Source organism: Eubalaena glacialis, chromosome 8 (assembly GCF_028564815.1).
Source record: "Eubalaena glacialis isolate mEubGla1 chromosome 8, mEubGla1.1.hap2.+ XY, whole genome shotgun sequence".
NCBI classification, from domain to species: domain Eukaryota; kingdom Metazoa; phylum Chordata; class Mammalia; order Artiodactyla; family Balaenidae; genus Eubalaena; species Eubalaena glacialis.
The window spans coordinates 74,622,664-74,645,604 of record NC_083723.1 but is presented as its reverse complement, the minus strand read 5'-3'; the positions used below and the strand labels follow the sequence as shown (position 1 = coordinate 74,645,604).

General features: G+C 35.9%; 1 protein-coding gene across 1 annotated transcript in view; it reads left to right on the top strand.

Annotated features, from left to right (window-relative positions):
• The window catches only part of ZNF804B (zinc finger protein 804B), a 533,431-nt gene extending 510,928 nt beyond the window's left edge, over positions 1-22,503 (top strand). The window contains exons 3-4 of the mRNA XM_061197833.1: positions 12,717-12,847; positions 18,855-22,503. Coding sequence (XP_061053816.1) covers positions 12,717-12,847; positions 18,855-22,503 — 3,780 coding nt within the window. The remainder of the gene's footprint in view (positions 1-12,716; positions 12,848-18,854) is intronic.
• The last annotated feature ends 438 nt before the right edge of the window (positions 22,504-22,941 follow it).

The window sequence follows — 22,941 nt, the reverse complement described above, 5'->3', positions numbered from 1 at the left end:
TTTCAACATGGAGAATTCTTTTGACACATAATACTTTTTATGTAATTTAATTCTTATATCTTGATCATATTGTTGTTCAAATTATATCAACTCCTGTTCTCAATTATTGTTTAATGATCTGTATATGTCTTCGAAATCATTTTGGTACAAAACATTTCGAAACAATGAACAATACTTCAGAACTGGATAGACTTTTAATTTCACAAAATGGAACTATTGTCAATTTATAGACTTTTACATAAACTTTTCTGAGTTTTCCATACTCTAATGAAGATTAGACATCCTGTTTCCAAGTCACAGTTCTTTTCTTGGCCTCGTCTTTGATGTGGATCAAGTCTTTCAACCTTCTGTATGTTTGTTTCTTCATCTCTAAAATGAGGGTAATCATTTTGACCTTTTGCACTGGGGTTTTGCTCTGCTGTGAAGAAAAGACATTAATGCCTGCAAAGTGCCCCGGGATCTATGGATGAAAGTCCAGCGATGGAAGGAGTTATTCTATTTCAGAGAGGAAAAAGCAGATAGATACACTTGCATAAATTCATTTCACATGTGTGTTCTGCTTCAGTGAAGGTGAATGAGAGTGGTTACTGGAGTAGGATGCTGTTTGCAGGCTTGTTCTGACTTGGAAGCAATAATATTGGGAGTATTGCTATTCAGAACACATGGAGACTCACTGCCCTGATCAATTTCCCTTTTTATTCATAGCTGAATTCCACTTGCAATGCATGTGCCAAGCATTCTTGTTGGCAGGTAGGGAAATAAAGATTGCTTAATTTGTGCTTTTAAAATGAACCTGAGAAAAAAATTAAGTCCTACATATTTCATAAATGTATTTAAGCCAGTATATTTCCATAAGCCTTATTTCGCTTGTTGCTGAGAAAGAATAAAAAGCATTGTGAAAGCTGCAGAAGATACGTGAGAACTACTTTTCCTTCTTTACCTTGACCTCTGTGACAGTCCTTTATCGCATTGCTTCTGATCTGGGCAAAGACCATGTCAGGTACCCTGCATTCAGGACCATGAAGACCATCTGCTTTGCCATTTCCCCTAAATTCCTTTTACAGATACAAGGACATGAACTAGATGTCCCTATTTCCCTCTAGAAAATACTAGATGTCTAGTCTTTTACCCTATTTCCTGATTGAGCTCTGTTTTGGATAATATTAATACCCAACAGCAAGCTTCAAATAAACTTTATCAAAGAAAAGTTTGACAACAAATCATGCTTTAATCCAAAATTTATTATTTTCTTCAGTAGTGACGTATGATCTTGGAGTCCCAAAAATTACAAATATTTCCATTAAACATTATAAATTATTCAAGACAAGGGTGAGGAATATACCCAACATGCTTCCTTTTTCTGTCATTTCCTTTAGAGAAGGCTCCACCCACAGATCTTGTAAAACCGTCCAGATGAAAACTAATCAAACATTCTGTTTTCAAGAAGAATATGAGTCAAATGCTCTTAATGGCTCCCCATTGCCAATTAAATCACGGGCTTCTCGTTCATCCTGTTCCTTGTTCAGTTCCATAAAATGTAACTGTTAATCTTACCTGTAAATTGATAATAGCTCATACTCACTGAGCATTTGCTGTATATCAGGTGCTGTATATCAGGTGTTTTACCTCTCCCAACTCAAATAATAATCCCAAGAACTCTACAAGGTAAATCCTGATAGTTTTCCAAATTACAAATGTAAATGAAGTTAGGGAAGACTGAGTAACTTTCTTAAAGTATCAGAGCTAGTGTTGCCGAATCCAAGCTTGTACTGCTCGCCCCATGACAGGTCAATAAATCGAGACTTGCTGGGACAAGGAATAGTGACTTTATTTGAAAAGGCAGCAGACCAGAAGATAGTGGTCTAGTGTCCCAAAGAACGATCTTGCCCGGGTTTGGGTGCTAGTTTTTTTTACAGAACAAAGAGGGGGAGGTGAGGAGGTAAAGTTAAAAAGGCGATAAATTGTTGCAAATATCTCCTGGCTCCTGCCAGACTCTGGAAGGGATGTATTAATTTCTTCTTTCCTGCAGCCATTCACAGGTGGGCCTGGTCAGGATGTTTCCTGTGAGCTTAAACAAAGGTATTTTAGCTTGACACTCAAGCGTGGGAGGCAGGATTCCTGGAGATGGGTCATTTGATATTTTAATCTATAGGCAACGTCCCTTTAGTGATTAACTTGTAGCAAACACAATAGAATACAAAGGTTAAAGTAAAAGAAATGAGAGGAATTCCCTGGTGGTCCAGTGGTTAAGACTTGGGCTTTCACTGCTGCGGGCCGGGGATCAATCCCTGGTCAGGGAACTAAGATCCCACGTGCTGCAGTGTGGCCAAAAAAATAAGTAAAAGAAATGGATCCAATATGGAGTCAAATTTGTTCTTCCCTATTACACTAGTGAGTGACATAGACAAGATACAAATGCAGGTCTGATTTCAGAATCCTTGTCTTAACCCCTACAGGGTGTTGTCTACCATCCAAACACCTCTGGAAACCAGACACTGTTTTAGTCCCTGTATTGTTAGGTGCTACTTTCTGTCTTCCTTACTTCCCCTCACAGTGAGTTTCAAACTCTCAACTGCTCTAACGCATTCACTCTGAGTTCCTACAGCTATGCAACTTATTACTGAGCTTCTGTATTTCTTTGTAAATGTGTGAGGTAACAGTTTTTCCTTGTCTGGATCTGATCTCATTAAGAGCTGACCTACTATATACCCACAAAAAACTTTTGTTTTTCTCCAAATGTTTTTGATCTTTAAATTGAGTAATATTACTGATAATTATAATGTGCCATTGCTTAAATAAATGAATTTTTATCAGAAAAGGGGAAGAAAAATAGAAACTTGGGAAAATCCAAACTAAATGATCTGGCTGGCAAAATTTGACCACTGGATTCTTAGAAATCCTCCTTAACTGTCCAGTATCAAACAATCCTCTTTTCATTAGATAAATCAGCTCCTGGAAGGGTCTTTTATAACAGGCATGGTCCCCTTGAAGTAACCTGTTACAGAAATATTGTATTTGCAATTAACATTTTGTTGTAGTTTTGTGGAGGGGCATTGAAAACTCCTATTATAATTGTGGATTTAACTTTTCTCCTTGTAGTTTTATCCATTTTTTCTTTGTGTATTTTGAAGCTATGTTATTAGGTGCATAAACATTTAGGCTTATTTGTTAACCTGGTTAACTTACTTTATCGTATGATGAAATACACTTTCTTATTCCTAGCAATATATCTTTGCTCTAAAATCTATTCTGTTTCATAGTGATAGAGCCCCTCCATCTTTGTTTTTTTTGACATCTTTATTGGAGTAAGATTGCCTTACAATGGTGTGTTAGTTTCTGCTGTATAACAAAGTGAATCAGCTATACATATACGTATATCTCCATATCTCTTCCCTCTTGCATCTCCCTCCAACCCTCCCTATCCCACCCCTCTAGGTGGACACAAAGTACCGAGCTGATCTCCCTGTGCTACGTGCCTGCTTCCCACTAGCTATCTGTTTTACACTTGGTAGTGTATATATGTCCATGCCGCTCTCTCACGTCGTCCCAGCTTACCCTCCCCCCTCCCCATGTCCTCAAATCCATTCTCTACATCTGCCTCTTTATTCCTGTCCTGCCCCTAGGTTCTTCAGAACAATTTTTTTTTTTTTTTTAGATTCCATACATATGTGTTAGCATACGGTATTTGTTTTTCTCTTTCTGACTTACTTCACTCTGTATGACACACTCTAGGTCCATCCACCTCACTACAAATAACTCAATTTCGTTTCCTTTTATGGCTGAGTAATATTCCATTGTATATATGTGCCACATCTTCTTTATCCATTCATCTGTCGATGGACACTTAGGTTGTTTCCATGTCCTGGTTATTGTAGATAGAGCTGCAATGAACATTGTGGTACATGACTCTTTTTGAATTATGGTTTTCTCATGGTATATGCCCAGTACTGGGATTGCTGGGTCATATGGTAGTTCTATTTTTAGTTTTTTAAGGAACCTCCATGCCGTTCTCCATAGTGGCTGTATCAATTTACATTCCTACCAAAAGTGCAAGAGGGTTCCATTTTCTCCACACCCTCTCCAGCATTTATTGTTTGTAGATTTTTTGATGATGGCCATTCTGACTGGAGTGAGGTGATACCTCATTGTAGTTTTGATTTGCATTTCTCTAATGATTAGTGATGTTGAGCATCCTTTCGTGTATGTTGGCAATCTGTATATCTTCTATGGAGAAATGTCTGTTTAGGTCTTCCGCACATTTTTGGATAGGTTGTTTGTTTTTTTTTTTGATATTGAGCTAGCTGCATGAACTGCTTGTATATTTTGGTGATTAATGCTTTGTCAGTTGCTTCGTTTGCAAATATTTTCTCGCATTCTGAGGGTTGTCTTTTCGTCTTGTTTATGGTTTCCTTGGCTGTGCAAAAGCTTTTAAGTTTCATTAAGTCCCCTTTGTTTATTTTTGTTTTTATTTCCATTTCTCTAGGAGGTGGGTCAAAAAGGATCTTGCTGTGATTTATGTCATAGAGTGTTCTGCCTATGTTTTCCCCTAAGAGTTTTAGAGTGTCTGGCCTTACATTTAGGTCTTTAATCCATTTTGAGTTTATTTTTGTGTATGGTGTTAGGGAGTATTCTAATTTCATTCTTTTACATGTAGCTGTCCAGTTTTCCCAGCACCACTTATTGAACAGGCTGTCTTTTCTCCATTGTATATTCTTGCCTCCTTTATCAAAGATAAGGTGACCATATGTGTGTGGGTTTATCTCTGGGCTTTCTATCCTGTTCCATTGATCTATAGTTCTGTTTTTGTGCCAGTACCATAGTGTCTTGATTACTGTAGCTTTGTAGTATAGTCTGAAGTCCGGGAGCCTGATTCCTCCAGCTCCGTTTTTCTTTCTCAAGATTGATTTGGTTATTTGGGATCTTTTGTGTTTTCATACAAATTGTGAAATTTTTTGTTCTAGTTCTGTGAAAAATACCATTGGTAGTTTGATAGGGATTGCATTGAATCTGTAGGTTGCTTTGGATAGTAGAGTCATTTTCACAATGTTGATTCTTCCAACCCAAGAACATGGTATATCTCTCCATCTGTTTGTATCATCTCTAAGTTTTTTTTTCAGTGTCTTACAGTTTTCTGCACACAGGTCTTTTGTCTCCTTATGTAGGTTTATTCTTACATATTTTATTCTTTTTGTTGCAGTGATAAATTGGAGTATTTCCTTAATTTCTCTTTCAGATTTTTCATCATTAGTGTAGAGGAATGCAAGAGATTTCTGTGCATTAATTTTGTATCCTGCTACTTTACCAAATTCATTGATTAGCTCTAGTAGTTTTATGGTAGCATCATTAGGATTCTCTAAGTATACTATCATGTGATCTGCAAACAGTGACAGTTTTACTTCCTCTTTTCCGATTTGGATTCCTTTTATTTCTTTTTCTTCTCTGATTGCTGTGGCTAAAACTTCCAAAACTATGTTGAATAATAGTGGTGAGATTGGGCAACCTTGTCTTGTTCCTGATCTTAGTGGAAATGGTTTCAGTGTTTCACCATTGAGAACGATGTTGGCTGTGGGTTTGTCATATATGGCCTTTATTATGTTGAGGTAAGTTTTCTCTAGGCCTACGTTCTGGAGGGTTTTTAGCATAACTGGGTGTTGAATTTTGTCGAAAGCTTTTTCTGCATCTATTGAGATGGTCATATGGTTTTTCTCCTTCAGTTTTTTAATATGGTGTAGCACATTGATTGATTTGCATATATTGAAGAATCCTTGCATTCCTGGGATAAACCCCACTTGATATAGTGTATAATCGTTTTAATGTGCTGTTGTATTCTGTTTGCTAGTATTTTGGTGAGGATTTTCGCATCTATGTTCATCATTGATATTGGCCTGTCTTTTTCTTGTGACATCATTGTCTGGTTTTTGTATCAGGGTGATGGTGGCCTCATAGAATGAGTTTGGGAGTGTTCCTCCCTCTGCTATATTTTGGAAGAGTTTGAGGATAGGTGTTCACTCTTCTTTAAATGTTTGATAGAATTTGCCTGTGAAGCTGTCTGGTCCTGGGCTTTTGTTTGTCGGATGATTTTTAATCACAGTCTCAATTTCAGTGATTGTGATTTGTCAGTTTATATTTTCTATTTCTTCCTGGTTCAGTCTCGGAAGCTTGTGCTTTTCTAAGAATTTGTTCATTTCTTCCAGGTTTTCGATTTTATTGGCATACGGTTGCTTGTAGTAATCTCTCATGATCCATTGTATTTCTGCAGTGTCTGTTGTTACTTCTCCTTTTTCATTTCTAGTTCTATTATTTTGAGTCTTCTCCCTTTTTTGCTTGATGAGTCTGGCTAATGATTTATCAATTTTGTTTATCTTCTCAAAGAACCAGCGTTTAGTTTTATTGATCTTTGCTCCGGTTTCCTTTATTTCTTTTTCATTTATTTCTGATCTGATCATTATGATTTCTTTCCTTCTGCTAACTTTGGGGTTTTTTTGTTATTCTTTCTCTAAATGCTTTAGGTGTAAGTTTAGGCTGTTTATTTGAGACTTTCCTTGTTTCTTGAGGTAGGATTCTATTGCTATAAACTTCCCTCTAAGAACTGCTTTCGCTGCATCCCATAGGTTTTGGGTCGTCGTTTTTTCATTGTCATTTGTTTCTAGGTATTTTTTAATTTCCTCTTTGATTTCTTCAGTGATCTCTTGGTTATTTAGTAGTGTATTGTTTAGCATCCATGTGTTTGTATTTTTTACAGATTTTTTCCTGTAATTGATATGTAGTCTCATAGCATTGTGGCCAGAAAAGATTCTTGATATGACTTCAATTTTCTTAAATTTCCCAAGGCTTGATTTGTGATTCAAGATATGATCTATCCTGGAGAATATTCCATGAGCACTTGAAAAGAATGTGTATTCTATTGTTTTTGGATAGAATGTCCTGTAAATATCAATTAAGTCCATTTTATTTAATGTATCATTTAAAGCTTGTGTTTCTTTCTTTATTTTTGTTTTGGATGATCTGTCCATTGGTGAAATTGGGGTGTTAAAGTCCCTTACTATGATTGTGTTACTGTCAATTTCCCCTTTTATGGCTGTTAGCATTTGCCTTATGTATTGAGGTGCTCCTATGTTGGGTGCATAAATATTTCAATTGTTATATCTTCTTCTTTGATTGATCTCTTGATCATTATGTAGTGTCCTTCTTTGTGTCTTGTAATAGTCTTTATTTTAGTCTATTTTGTCTGATATGAGAATTGCTACTCCAGCTTTCTTTTGATTTCCATTTACATGGAATATCTTTTACCATCCCCTCACTTTCAGTCTGTATGTGTCCATAGGTCTGAAGTGGGTCTCTTGTAGACCGCATATATACAGGTCTTGTTTTTGTATCCATTCAGCCAGTCTATGTCTTTTGGTTGTAGCATTTAATCCATTTACATTTAAGGTAGTTATCGATATGTATGTTCCTATTACCATTTTCTTAATTGTTTTGGGTTTGTTACTGTAGGTCTTTTCCTTCTCTTGTGTTTCTTGCCTATAGCAGTTCCTTTAGCATTTGTTGTAAAGTTGGTTTGGTGGTGCTGAATTCTCTTAGCTTTTGCTTGTCTGTAAAGATTTTGTTTCTCCATTGAATCTGAATGAGATCCTTGCTGGGTTGAGTAATCTTGGTTGTAATTTTTTCCCTTTCATCACTTTAAATATGTCCTGCCACTCCCTTCTGGCTTGCAGAGTTTCTGCTGAAAGGTTAGCTGTTAACCTTATGGGGATTCCCTTGTATGTTATTTGTTTCTTTTCCCTTGCTGCTTTTTATATTTTTTCTTTGTATTTAATTTTTGATAGTTTGATTAATATGTGTCTTGACCTGTTTCTTCTTGGATTTATCCTGTATGGGACTCTCTGTGCTTCCTGGATTTGATTGACTATTTCCTTTCCCATATTAGGGAAGTTTTCACCTATAGTCTCTTCAAATATTTTCTCAGTCCCTTTCTTTTCCTCTTCTTCTTCTGGGACACCTATAATTCGAATGTTGGTGCATTTAGTGTTGTCCCAGACATCTGTGAGCCTGTCCTCAATTCTTTTCATTCTTTTTTCTTTATTCTGCTCTGCAGTAGTTATTTCCACTATTTTATCTTCCAGGTCACTTATCCATTCTTCTGCCTCAGTTATTCTGCTATTGTTTCCTTCCAGAGAATTTTTAATTTCATTTATTTTGTTGTTCATCATTGTTTGTTTGCTCTTTAGTTCTTCTAGGTCCTTGTTAAACGTTTCTTGTATTTTCTCCATTCTATTTCCAAGATTTTGGATCATCTTTACTATCATTACTATGAATTCTTTTTCAGGTAGACTGACTGTTTTCTCTTCATTTGTTTGGTCTGGTAGGTTTTTACCTTGCTCTTTCATGTGCTGTGTATTTCTCTGTCTTCTCATTTTGCATAACTTACTGTGTTTGGGGTCTCCTTTTTGCAGGCTGCAGGTTCGTAGTTCCCATTGTTTTTGGTGTCTGCTCCCAGTGGGTAAGGTTGGTTCAGTGGGTTGTGTAGGCTTCCTGGTGAAGCGGACTGGTACCTGTGTTCTGGTAGATGAGTCTGGACCTTGTCTTTCTGGTGGGGAGGACTGTGTCCGGTGGTGTGTTTTGGCATGTCTGTGAACTTAGTTTGATTTTAGGCGGCCTTTCTGCTAATGGGTAGGGTTGTGTTCCTATCTTGCTAGTTTTTTGGCATGGGGTGTCCAGCACTGGAGCTTGCTGGTCATTGAGTGAAGCTAGGTCTTAGCGTCGAGACGGCGATCACTGGGAGCACTCTCACTGATTGATATTACGTGTAGCCGGGAGGTCTCTGGTGGTCCAATGTCCTGAACTCGGCTGTCCCACCTCACACCCGGCCTCACACCCGGCCAGAGCACCAAGACCCTGTCATTCACACAGGTCAGAAGAAAAGCGGGGGGAAAAAAAAGAAAGAAAGAAAAAAATAAAATATTTTTAGTTATTAAAATAAAAAGTATTATTAAAACTAAAAAAGTAATAAAGAAAAAAGAAAGAAAGAAGAGAGTTACCAAACCAATAAACAAATCCACCAAGGGTAACAAGCACTAACATGTATAGTAAAAAAAAAAAAAAAAAAAACTCATTGTTTTGGTATTTAAATGGTTGCTGTAGGATATATAGTATATTTCTTTAACTTATCACAGTCTACCTTAAATTGTTATTATATTATTTCATGCATAGAATAAGACCTATCAATATTATATGTCATTTCTCCTCTCTTGGGCTTTAAGCTATCATTGTCAAATATTTTATTTATATATTTGTTATACACACCAAAAAACATAGCTATTGTCTTTTTGTAAAACAGTCCAGATACGTTCAAATAACAAAGACTATGTCTTATTCATCATTATAGTTACTATTTCTGGTGTTCATTCTATTTTGTAGACACATATATCTACCTGTTAATATTTTCCTTTTCTTCTATGATATACTTTATTTCTTATCATGTGGGTGTGCTGCTCTTAAATTCTTTCAGCTTTTAATGTTTGAAATCATCTCTATTTCACCTTTTTTAAAAAAGGATATTTTCACTGGGTATAGAATTTTATTTTGAAAAGTTTTAAATTTTCTTTCAGAAATTTCAAGTCATTGCTCCATTGTATTCTCAATTGCTTATTTCCAGTGAGAATTCTTCTGCCATCCTAGTATTCATTCTTCTGTACAGAAATATGTCTTTTCTCTCTGGATGCTTTTAAAAATTTTCACTTTTTTCCTGGTTTTGAAAATTTTGATTATGTTGAGCCTTGGTGTAGTTGTCTTCATGTTACTTGTGCTTGAGGTTTTGGAGGGTGGGGGTGGGAATCTGTGGATATATAGTTTTCAGAAAATTTGGAATATTTTCACCCATTATATTTTCAAATATTCCCTCCCCTTTTTTCAGAGACTCCAATCACACAATTGTCCACTGTGTCTTTTCTACTTTTTGAATATATGGTATACAGTTATAACTGTCTTAATGCACTGTTCTGCCAATTCTATCATCTGTGTCAGTTCTGTATTGGTTTTAGTTGGTTGACTTCCTCATTTTTGGCTGTGTTTTGTCACTTCTTTGCATGTCTAAAAATCTTTGATTGTATGTTGGATGTCATTAATTTTCCCTTGTTTGTGAATTTTTGTATTTTTATAAATATTCTTGAATTTGGTTCTGAAATGCAGTTATGTTACTTGTAATCAGATTTATACTTTTATTTCTTGATAAAATGATGAAAATCATTTGTTAGGCAAATGTAAAATAGTGCTCAATCTATGGCTAATTATTCTGTAGTGAAGAAAGACTCCCTGAATTCTCTACTCAGTGTCCCAATAGCTTTTCTAATTTTGTTGGTAAGAACAGGCACTATTCCTGGTTCTATATGAATGCTAGGCATTGTTTCCTTTAGTTATTGCAGGTGGTTCTTTCTTGGCCTGGAATAGTTGCCTCACACACACTACTGATCAGTATGCTGAAATTTTGAAGGGCTCCCTCTGCAGATCTCTGGGGGGATTCCTTTGCATAGTCTTGAGCACTCGGCATGGGCCAAGCCAAGACTGTGGCTAGAGGTCTTCTTCCAGTTTTCTGTGTTCCTTAAAAGTATTTTAACTTTGCTGACTTCCTCAACACAGCAATTCTCCATCCCACCCCCCAATCTATCTTAACTTTTCCTGTGTGCTTCCAAAGCATCTTGTGTCCACTCCTGTTAAGAAACTCAATACTATCTTATAAAAGTATCTGTTCATTTGTCTGTCTCCCTTGAGGGAAAAATAGTTGATTTGTACATTTCTATATCCCTAGTACATAGTAGGAGTTAACAGTATTTGCTGTTGGATGAATGAGACCAAATTCTCAATCATTTCTGTAACTCAGATATAGGAGTACAGTATTGGAATCTGAAAGGCTAATGAAAGAAACAGGTATACCTGGAAGTTTCAAACAAGATTCCAATAATGAGATTCAAGTATCAGATATTGTGAGTAAATGAATCAGCTTCCTCTCCTAGGCGGTTCAGGTTTTATATACTAGTAATATCAAATATTAAATAAATATATTGTATTTTATGTTCAGAAGTAACTGAGAGTTAAAAAAAAAAAATCCCTCTCCTCTTTACCAAAGTAACCATGGTCTTTCTTTGATGCAGTTGAACTGCATTCTCTGTGGGCTCCTAAATTATGTTGTATGATTTCCAAAAGGTCTTTGCTCATAAGATAAGCCTTAACCCCAAGAGCTAGGTTATTATGCACATGGGGGCTGAGGAAATGTGAGTAGAAGAGTAGTAGAAATACGAATTTTTTATAAGCCTTTCTGTCTTCTGACCAAGGCTATCCTTTAAGGTTTAGACCTTGTGCTGTTATCAGCTCTAGAGAATTGTTGATCCTTTTTTTTTTTTTCTGATAACACATGGGTCATAATTTTATTTTTTGAAATCTCCTGGTTTTTAAAAGGCTCTGAAGCTTTTGTCAAAAACCGAGTTCAGGTTGACTCTACTCTTCTCCCTGTGGCTGTTTCTAGTTCTGTGAAACACTTGTTCTTTGTGCTCAGAATATTCTCTCTTTGAAAGAATACTCTGCCTCCTTCCTTAAATGCTTAGCCTGGAAGCAGTTATTTGGCTATCATCTCCCCTGAGTATGTTCCCTTTCAATAAGGAATCTAATGATTGTTAAAGGTCTTGGCACTTGTTCTATTGGGGGGGGGGGAGGAATAGTCTACTACAACGTTATTATCTCACTTGATAGCTATGTAGTTTTTGCCATTCCTGGAAAACATGTTTTTATACTTGATTTGGGAAATAAAAACAGATTAAATGGACACAGATTTCAGGTAGTTTAAAGTCACTTTATATGGGTTAAGAAAGGCTAATATTCAAACATACTCTTAAATCAGGATTAAGACCCAAACTTCAAGATGCTCATTTGATTGTGGCTGTTTCTCAATTTGTTCAATATCATTAGGTGAGCTTAGTGACAGATTCTGAAGTAGAAATCTGAACTGGTAATGAGTAACATCCAATCATGTAAGCCAATTGTTTTAGAGAAAAGATTAATTAAAAGAAGTGGTAACTAAATTTAAATCAAGCAAGGCCAAGCCTCTATCCTGAGTTTAAACCCCTGACCCATTTTTTTCCACCTGGATACAATATAGAAATTTGAATTGGATAAATATCTCCACCAGAAAAAAAATGAGTTAAGAATTGCATTTAGAGCTTTGAACTAAATCTTTTCACAATAACAGATGTTCTTTACTGAAACAAGCTCATCTCACCCAGTGTATTTAATCACACCAATTTTCAGGAATGAGAGTAAATATGTTTTATAAGTGAGAGGGCTGGGGACAGTGCATGGAGGAAAGTGCATCCCATAACTTCCTCTCCCTTTATACACATTTATATATTGCACATTTTCCCCATTTATGTTTTCACAGGCACACAGATGATTGCAAATACATACCCAGGGTGGTCCTTGTCAGGACTGGGGTCCAACTTTGCAGCACATTTCTGCAGTGACTGTGACAAGCTTTGATAAATAACCCAGTTGACAACTAAATTTATCTTGGAGCAGAGAATAGAATTGATGGAGAAGGTGCTTTTTCTCTCCCTATCAAAAAATTCACCTTTATACCCAGGACAAAGTTTAAAAAGGAAGCTTTTGGATGGAAAAAGATATATTACTTATTCATAGTGTCCTTTCTGTTTGTCTTCGTTTGTCCGCAGAGACTGAAAGAATTAAAGCAACGTGAATTTGCTAGAAATGTAGCTTCCAAGTCATGGAAAGATGAAAAGAAACAAGAAAAAGCACTTAAGCGACTTCATCAGCTGGCTGAGTTAAGGCAACAGTCTGAATGGTAAGAATTAAAGGTGCCTAAGATGGTTCAAAACTCTCTTCAACTTCTGGGGAAATTTCAGTGATAAATTTACTTGCTTCACTATAACAACGTAAACAAATTATAATAAATCAACAGATATATCTGAAGGCAAATGTTCCTAATAGTTAAAAGTCTATAAATTAATGACTTTGACATCTGGGTTTTTTCTTTCCCAATATTGTTAATGTGTTCTTTAATGAAATGATCCAAGAATGATTCTAATATACTAGCATTTATTCTATCCAAGTGATTTATATGGATCTATATATCTCTTTCTAATTATTTTGAGTTTTGTAATATTAATTTTGAAAACCATAAATAACAATGCATCTTTTTGGGGAGGAACTAAATCTTCTGTGCATTCTTCTGCACACACCTGAAACTAGAATAAATGGCACTATCATTGTCTGGATGACAAACAAGATGTAATTAATGCAGTTAAATTTACCACATAGTGCCATTTAAGTTGATAATTATAACAAGCATTATCCTAATACATTCTTGTAGCTGAAAAATAGAAGTTTTACATGAGCTTAGAACTACTGAATGTTTTGAAGTGAGGAGATTGTTACCTGGAACTCAATTACATTTGCAGATTGTGATTTGTGTTCATATGAATCATAATTTAGAACACTAATGTAGCTAATTAATGTAGTTGACAGCATCCTGGTGAATTGTAACACTTATAGCTCTGTGCCAGAATTTAAACTCCTATTGTTTAAATGAAAAACAATATACAGGTCTTCCCTGGTGGTGCAGTGGTTAAGAATCCGCCTGCCAATGCAGGGGACACGGATTCGAGCCCTGGTCCAGGAAGATCCCACATGCCGCAGAGTAACTAAGCCCGTGTGCCACAACTACTGAGCCTGTGCTCTAGAGCCCGTGAACCACAACTACTGAGCCTGCGTGCCACAACTACTGAAGCACATTCACCTAGAGCCCATGCTCTGCAACAAGAGAGCCACCGCAATGAGAAGCCTGCACACCACAACGAAGAGTAGTCCCTGCTCGCTGCAACTAGAGAAAGCCCACATGCAGCAACGAAGGCCCAAAGTAGCCATAAATAAATAAATAAATAAATAAATTTATAAAAAAAGAAAAAGAAAAACGATATACAATAAGCTTGGGAGTGAACAACTCAATTATATTAGCATAAAATATTAGACCTCATATTTACTTTTAAGAAAATATTTATTTTTTAGGATCAATTATGAGTAAAGACACAGTATTCAGCCTTCAAATATTCATGTATTTGCACCACTGTCTTAGAGTAATTTAATTTGCTTATAAAAATACAAGAAAAGATAATCATATTAAAAATAAGTGAGAAATTTGGTATAAAGAAAAAATAAAGGTTGGAAGACCATGTGTCCAGAGGTGAGGTTAATACAAAAATGCATGCTCTTAGGGAGCATACGATCGTAGAAACAGGACACATAACTGGTACCAAACTTTTTACTTGCCAACACAATGAGGATCTTAAAATATGTTATTCAAACACATTGTCAATAAGATATCAGACAGCCCTTGTCAAAACAGGACTTAGAAGGAAAAGTCTAATGGTTATTAGGTGGCATGCAGGGGAAAATTGAGGGAAGATGTTAATTCCCGGGTGATTAATTATGAGGTACAAAAAAACTGAAAAAACAAGACAAGCCTCGCTATAGAGATACACCCGTTAGATAGGTTCTTTAAGGCCACACAACAGAAAATCTGAGTAGCCTTAATGTAATTTTGGTTCTTCTGTTACTCTGCAAGTTGTCACACTTTGACATTTCTCCTTACTCATTCTGTATTTTCTTTTGGAAGAAATAGACAAAAGATCAGAGGAGCCTTGATGATGATGATAGTGATGGTGATGATGCTTTCATTTAGAAGGTATAAGTTTGTAGATCTACCCGTGAAGTGTCTTCCAAAGTAAAAGAAATTAAAAGATATACTCTACTGGGGTTGAGCTGCCCTTTAAAAATCTTATCAATTAAACAGACACAAACCTAGCCATATCCTTTATAGAGTAGGTAGGCTCTCTAGGTCCCAATCTGATCATATTGTTAGGGAAATGATGGGTATTCAGCTTTCCAGATACATAACTTGGAACTAGGCAAATTGTTTCATTCTTTTTCTATTACCCTCCATCTGCCCTCCAGGCAATTGTTCTCTCTGATTAAGTAACCTCATGGCCTAAGGAAAGTCACTTAATAGCATTATTAAATATTTTCATTTTGGCAGCTGAATTGACAAGTGAAAAAAAAATCACCTGGGTTACTTCTCCGCTGGAAAACCTTTGTCCTTTATTCTCATAATGAGGGCTTCTGAGTAAGATGCTACAGATAACAAGAAGGTTCTTCCATGGCCCTGTGGAGAAGAGAGGTGAATTTGCTGGTAGTAAGAATATTTGAATCAGACTGATGAAAAAAATGATAGCAGAAAACTGTTAATGGATCTTGAAAAGGGCAGTCAACCTTGGTCAGCTCTTGGGTAGATCAACCCAATGTGGTTCCTCAGCAAAACTAGTTCTTTTATTGGGGGAGGGGAGAGATTCACTCTGTTTGTAAACTTCTACTATGTGTAAGTCTAAGTATAGTGCACCTTGATATGGACATTTTTTCAAATTTTAAAAATTGTAGGACCATTGATTCTGAGAATAAAGTTCTTTACATAAGAGCTGGATAATGTGGGACATTAGGAAATTACATTACTTAAAGAAATCATGTTATTTTGATGTGCTTTGTTTCCTGTTTGGAAAGCGTACTTCTTGAACAGGAGAGAATTAAATTGTGCATATGCTGAGTTACCAAGAACTGGAAGTTGGGGGGAACTATTGGAGTGGACAGTCCATTAATAAGAACTAAAGGGCTAACTAATGTCATTTTTAAATTATAAATAAAAATAATTATGTAAAAAAATGCAGAAATAAACTAAATGTTCTAGAGGAGACAGTGAAATCATAAATGAGGGTATGACTATGAAGATTAAACCTTTAACTTTATGATGTCATAAGGCATAAACTTGAATTAAAATAATAGAATTTTAAATACCACAAAGATAGAAAACTAGGATTTTAAAAAATAATAAAAGTAAATTAGATTTAAAATAGGGGTAGGGTCTTCCCTGGCGGTCCAGTGGTTAAGATTTTTCACTTCCAATGCAGGGGGCTCGGGTTTGATCCCTGGTCAGGGAACTAAAATCCCACATGCCTTGCGGTGTGGCCAAAAAAAAAAAAAAATTAAGATAGGGGAAATTAAAGTTTACAAAGCAATGAGATAAAAGTTTAAAACATAAAAAGAGGTATAAAATATTAATAATGATAAAATGTTAACTTGTGAAAAAATATAATCATAAGTGTATATTGAACAAGGATAAGGACAAAGAGAGCAAAATGTAATACAAAAACAGTAAGAGCAAAGAGGTTTAAAAATATTTGAAAGAATATAAAAGGAAGAAGCTTACACATATTAGAAAGATAAATGGTAAAAGGAAACAACAATACAGGAAAGAATGTTTAGACTAACATAAATCAAAGCAAGAAAATGCACAAAACAGTGCCAGAATAATACGCAAAAATATTATATTATTAAGGAAAAAAATGGAATATAAAAATAGTCAAATATCTGCATCATAATGGAATCAGAAGGGGTAGAGTGATGATATACATACACCAGACTTTTGAAATAATTGTTGCTAAGTGTAGTGCAGATAATATCAGATTGAAGTTCCTAGAGAAGGTAACTTAATACAGATGTATTACTCCTACTTACTCCAAAGTAATGGAAAATATGGAAAAGAATCTTTTTGGCACTGAGGCAAAATTCAGTGCTGCAGATGTTTCTAAACCTCATCCTTCTATCCCCAGGCTACAGGCACCTTTTCAGAAGACCAATAACTATAGTAAACCTCTATGCTTCCTATTTCTCTTTATGTTTGAGAGAAATATCCAGTAACCTGTATACCATCTTAGAGTATTTCCATTTCTCATATTAAATAAGCCTAAACACCCTCTCTAAAGAATGTAAAAAATGATTCAAAAAAGAAGATTAATGTGATGAATAAGAGAAAAGCTTTCATTATGAAATAGTTACTGTAAGGAGCAGACACTTTAAAATTTTTTCTGAAATTAGTTTTCCACAAGATTCAAAGGAACACTACAGCTCTAAAGCTACAGGCATTATTAGTTCATGGAGAGAGGACAATCTGAAATTATTAAGGACTGGTGGCTAAAATTATTGTTTGTAAATTAAAATTTGTATGGGTATAGTGAACAACAGATTGGACACTGTAAAATATTGAATCCATAAAACAGAAATTAAAAACAAAATTTTTTTTCTGAACTAGAACAAAAGACTAAAAATACTAGATTACTAATATAAGTAGTAAGACCAAAAGATATATTCATGAGAGCAAATAAACTTAATTTATAAAGTCCAGGATAAGAAACTGGGAGAGGGAAGAAGAAATAATCAGAGACGTCAGAGAAGAAAATGTATCTGAGCTGAAGAAAGTTGAATTGACAGTGCCCAGAAATACTGGCAAAAATTAACCAAAAGAAATCAATTTGTAACCATGGCCTGGTATATTATGTGTATATATATATACATAATTTGTTGTATGTAATAAATATAACAAAATACATTATATATAAATAAAAAGGAAAATTTACAAAACCATATAAATACATGAGCAGATCTGTTTCAATATGAATAAAAGGAGGCTAATTAAATATGTCTCTGTAATAGTAAACATATAAAGACAGTGAAGCAATGTACATGAAATTTGGTGGACAAAAGGAATGTGACACCAGAGTTCTATGACAGTTGGCTGAATAGTTAAGTAAAGGCAATAAGAAAGAATTTCTCAGATGGAGGGCTAGGAAAGGACTCCTCCCCATTAGAATTTAAGCTACATATGGAAAAGATATCAGTTGTCTTAGTACTGTTTACTCAAGCAATAAATGACTGCATAAAAGTGAAGTAAAATTTGAAAATAGAAAAAGGCCAACAAAACACATCCAAGAATGTGAAAAAAAAAAGGAAAAGAAAACCATCTCAAAGCAAACAAGCAAAGCAGCTCAAAGCAAGCCAGCTCAAAGCGAGAAAAAGGAAAAGAAAGCCAACTCAAAATGATGCGATTTGTATTGCTTTCCCCCCAGTAAGATTTGTTTTGTCATAGGGGTTTCACAGATACAACATTAGAGGCAATTTTAATTTGAAGAGTTTCATCTCTTGTATGTATGGCTCTTTCCAGTTTTCTGACTGAATTAAGCTCAATAGAATGAATAATCTTTAAAAATCTGTTAAAAGATAAAACATATATGCAAAAAAAAGATAGAAGAAAAATATTTTGGTGAGTAAGAAGCTAAAAAAAGGATTTCAGACTAATTGAAGATATTGAGATGGCATGTAAATGTGTATTACTTTCTTATAATTGATCAAATTAATGACAAATCATAAGGAAAGAACTAAGCATCCTGTTTCAAAAGGAAACAAACATGAAAGAATTTTAAGACTGAGGAAAGAAAAATTATGGAATGCTAGAACTTTAAACAAAAAAAGCAAATAAAAGAGATAAGTTTATGCTTTGGAAGTGACTTTTAATTCCATTTTATTTTCTATTTAGGTGAAGGCACTGATTGGAGAACTCTTTGCAAAATAATGTTAAATCTGTATTCCAAAGAATTAGTAGGTTCTGGAGGACATAATGTGATGTAAATGCGATAGTTTATTTTCTTTTGCAGCACTAGCATAAGATATTCATCTGCTATTGCTTTTTGCTAATTTCAAAAGAATCCACTTAAGAGATGCATTTTAGAAATTGCCACTATAAAACATAGATATACTGAGTTATATAAGCATAGTGAAATTGTTACATTACAATAGACATAGTTCATAAATAGTATCAGAACCCATCATCAGACACTATAAAATGTTCACATATAGGTAAGATTTCAAATCTGATGTCTTAATCATTTAAATATTTATTCTATTTACAGTGTTTCTGGAAATGGACCAGCATACAAAGCCCCCAGGGTAGCTATAGAAAAGCAACTCCAGCAAGGAATTTTCCCAGTTAAGAGTGGCAGAAAGGTATCGTGCATGAAGAGTGCTCTTCTCCTTAAAGGAAAGAATCTCTCCAGAAGCATTTCCGATAAACAGCGGTCCACCACACCAAATCAACACCAGTTACAAACGGACAGACGTTTGTTTGGAAATCAGGTACCACAAACATCCTCAAATCTTAGCAATGCAAATCACAGGACAGGAGTGTCATTTTCTTTTTCCAAAAAAGTGCATCTAAAATTAGAATCTTCAGCATCAGTTTTCAGTGAGAACACAGAAGAAACCCACGATTGTAACAAGTCACCCATCTATAAAACAAAACAAACCGCAGAGAAATGCATGTGCTGCAGGTTTGCAAATGAAGATACACACCTCACTAAGGAAAAAGATAGAAACATCTTATCAAGCCATCTGGAAAGTATTTTACACAATACCTTCTCCATAAGTTCTGAAATTTTGCAAGACAAAAATGACTCTGTTGATGAAACACTAGAAGATTCGATTGGCATTCATGCTTCATTCAGTAAATCTAACATTCATCTTTCAGATGTGGATTTTACTCCTTCCAGCAGAGCAAAGGAAACTAGAAATACACTGAAGAACACTTCAGAAAACCTCAATAATCACTCATGCCAAGCAAATGTTTCCTCCAGCCCACCAAACATTTACAAGCACAGTGATGCCAGGATATTTGAATGTTTGGATGAGCTTCCATCAATAGAGCCAAGTGAACAAAGCAGTACAGTTCATCTGAATCCCAACTCCAGAAAGGAGAAGAAAGAAAAATCATTAGATAAAATAGAAAGAGTTAACAGAAATGTACAAAGTCTTGTAAGAGAGGCATATCCCCGTGATGTGAAGTCCAAACCACTGCCTTATCTCCACGTACAAAGCAAGGATGGCCATACCACTCTCCAATGGCCTACGGAACTGCTTCTCTTTACAAAAACAGAGCCCTGTATCTCTTATGGATGCAACCCATTATATTTTGATTTTAAGCTTTCTCGAAACACAAAGGATAGCCATGATCCAGAGGACTTAAAAAGAGAATTGCTGAAAGAGCCCTCAGAAATGAAGACTACAATGGAAAACCAAGTCTCAGGTTTAATTAAAGACCAACAAAAACTGATCCAAGAAGATAATCAGTCTCTGAAACCAAAGATGATGATAGCTAATCCAGATTGGGAAAATTTCCAGAGAAAATATAATTTGGGCTACAACAATTCTGAGCCCAGTGCGAGTGAACATAATTTTAGTGCAAGCGATTTGGAAATGAAAAATCCTGAAGTGCCTGCTTACCTTGATATCTCTCTAAAGAATTGTGTAAGAAAGGATAATAATAGTGATAATGAACTTAAGGAACCTTCAAGGGCCCATTGGCAAAGCTGCCAAAGGGTAATTCTAAGTGATGCAAATGAGGGCCTATCTTTCTCTCGTTATATCTCTAGGACTAAAAAACATAAACTGATTTCCTGTGATCCTCATTTGGATTTTGAAGATAGGAAAAAATTCACCTGGAATTCTAGTCCTTACACAGTAAGGGGCCACAGTGACCATGGGAAGGACTTCAGTGTAATTTTGAATAGTAACCACATCAGGATGACCAGCAGGGTTTCTGGATGTGGAAAAGCAAGTTACAAGAGAAGTTCTCCAAAGGTGTCTCTGAATACATGTTCTAGCCCTTCAGACACATCCCCTGGCAGGAGAAGTACTTGCTCAAAGCATAGGTCCAGTGGTCAAGGTAGAGGTAATTTGCTCTACTTTTGTAAAAGAGAACACAACTCAGTCGAAAGGCACAAACGGAAACGCCGCAAGCACAGCTGTCTCTTCTTATCTGATGTGCTAGCAAAGAGTGACTGCCCACAGTCTGCAACCCAGAGTGACAGGGGCTGCAAGTTGTGGGAATCAGTTAAAAATGAAAAATATTCAAAACATGGTTATGGTCACTGCAGAGAAAAATATAAACTGGGCAAAAATCAACAATTTTCAGGGCCAAAATCCGAGAGAATCACCCATTGTGATTCTAGCTCACGGTTTTCTTGCGCTGGAAACAGTGAAAACCCACCTAATTGCCAGGGACCTCAGCACAGCAGACTGGGCTCTTACTCAAGAGAGAAAATGTATTACTTAAATAAAAGTGAAAGAAGTCAACAGTCTTTGGACAGCCCTCATATTTGTGATTTGGGAAAAGTAAAACCCATGCAATGTAACTCTGGGAATATCAGCTGTCTTCTAAAGAACTGTTCAAGCAGCCCTTCAGAAACCACAGAGTTGAACACTGTAGAAGGAGAGAGGACTCCCCTGACAGCCAAAAGTCTTTTAGAAAGAGTACAAGCCAAGAAATGTCAGGAACAATCAACTCATTTTGAGGTCTCTTCAAACAGCTGTAAAAATGAATCAGAGGCTCCTTTACGAATCCAATGCACAGTGCAATTTACACCACCAGGCTGTAACAGACCTGCATTGTCTTTGTCTGAAAAAATACAGAACACAAGTAGAAGAAGAAAGGATAAAGGCGGTGCAATGCAAAGAACTATTGACAAAGACAAAGTCAAAAATTCCGAGACAAATGATTTTACTGTTTTAGTAGACACTGATTGTGACGATCATCTTTCTAAAGGTATAATTCACGTAGTAGCAGAGTCTCAGTTACCAAACATGAAAAAGTATCCAACAACAAAAGAACAATCAAAATCATTAATTAGTGAAGTCCAACCTTTTATTCAAAGCTGTGACCCAGTACCAAAAGATTTCCCTGGTGCTTTCCCATCTAATAGATATACTGGTGTTACTGATTCAACAGAGACCAAAGAGGACCAAATAAATCTAGACTTACAGGATGTAAGCATGCATATGAATCAGGTAGAGGGGAATATAAACTCTTACTATGACAGAACTATGCAGAAGCATGACAAAGTAGCAGATGACTTAGAAGTGTGTCATAAATCTCTCTCTCCCCCATTAATTCAACAGCCCATAACATTTTCTCCTGATGAAATAGATAAATATAAGCTCCTACAGCTACAAGCCCAGCAGCATATGCAGAAACAGCTCCTATCAAAGCATCTTCGAGTTGTGCCTGCTGCAGGGCCCACTGCCTTCTCTCCAGCCTCCGCTGTACAGACAGCTCCAGGTCACCAGCAGGCTTCTATCACCACCATCCACCACACGTTCCTGCAGCATTTTGTTTCTGCTTCCATAAATGCCCATAGCAGTCACCTCCCTATAGCTCATCTGCATCCTCTTTCCCAGCCACATTTTAATGCATTCACATTTTCACCTCTGACTCCAACCATCATCCCTGCACACCCCACTTTCTTAGCGGGTCATCCCCTGCACTTGGTCACTGCTACTCCCTGCCACCCATCTCACATAACACTTCAGCCCCTGCCCCCTGCAGCATTTATCCCCACATTGTTTGGCCCTCACTTCAACCCAGCCACAACTTCTATCATCCACTTGAATCCTTTAATTCAACCACTGTTTCAAGGTCAAGATCTTTGCCATCATTCTTGCTCCAGTCAGATGCAACCATTAAATGGAGTGAAAGAGGCCTTAAATGTGTCAGCTCACTTGAACTAACAGGTGTTAAAGCCCCTCTTCTGGATAAATAAAACAAATTGTCACTACCTACAAAATGATGTATTTAAAGTGGTCTGATTATTATAAGATTTAAAATAGTGGCACCAATGCAAAATGTGACCAATATAGAAATATGAACTGAATTGCCAATATTGAAATACAAGCATTTTAAGGATTTCTTTTAATTTGCAAAAATAATTGGACAAATTTAAAGTAGTTTGATGGAAAGGTAGAGGGAAACGTGTTAAAGATATTTTTGAATGAGTTCTCACATAATGTTATAAAAAATAGAAAAAAGTTAGGCAGATCATTAATATTGCAAAGAAAATTAAATGAAACATAATACTCTATCTTCTAGGTGTTTGTTGAACGAGTGAACAAATGAATGAATGAATGCATATTTGGTTTTATTTATCAGGTAATAATAAAAGGTCAGTG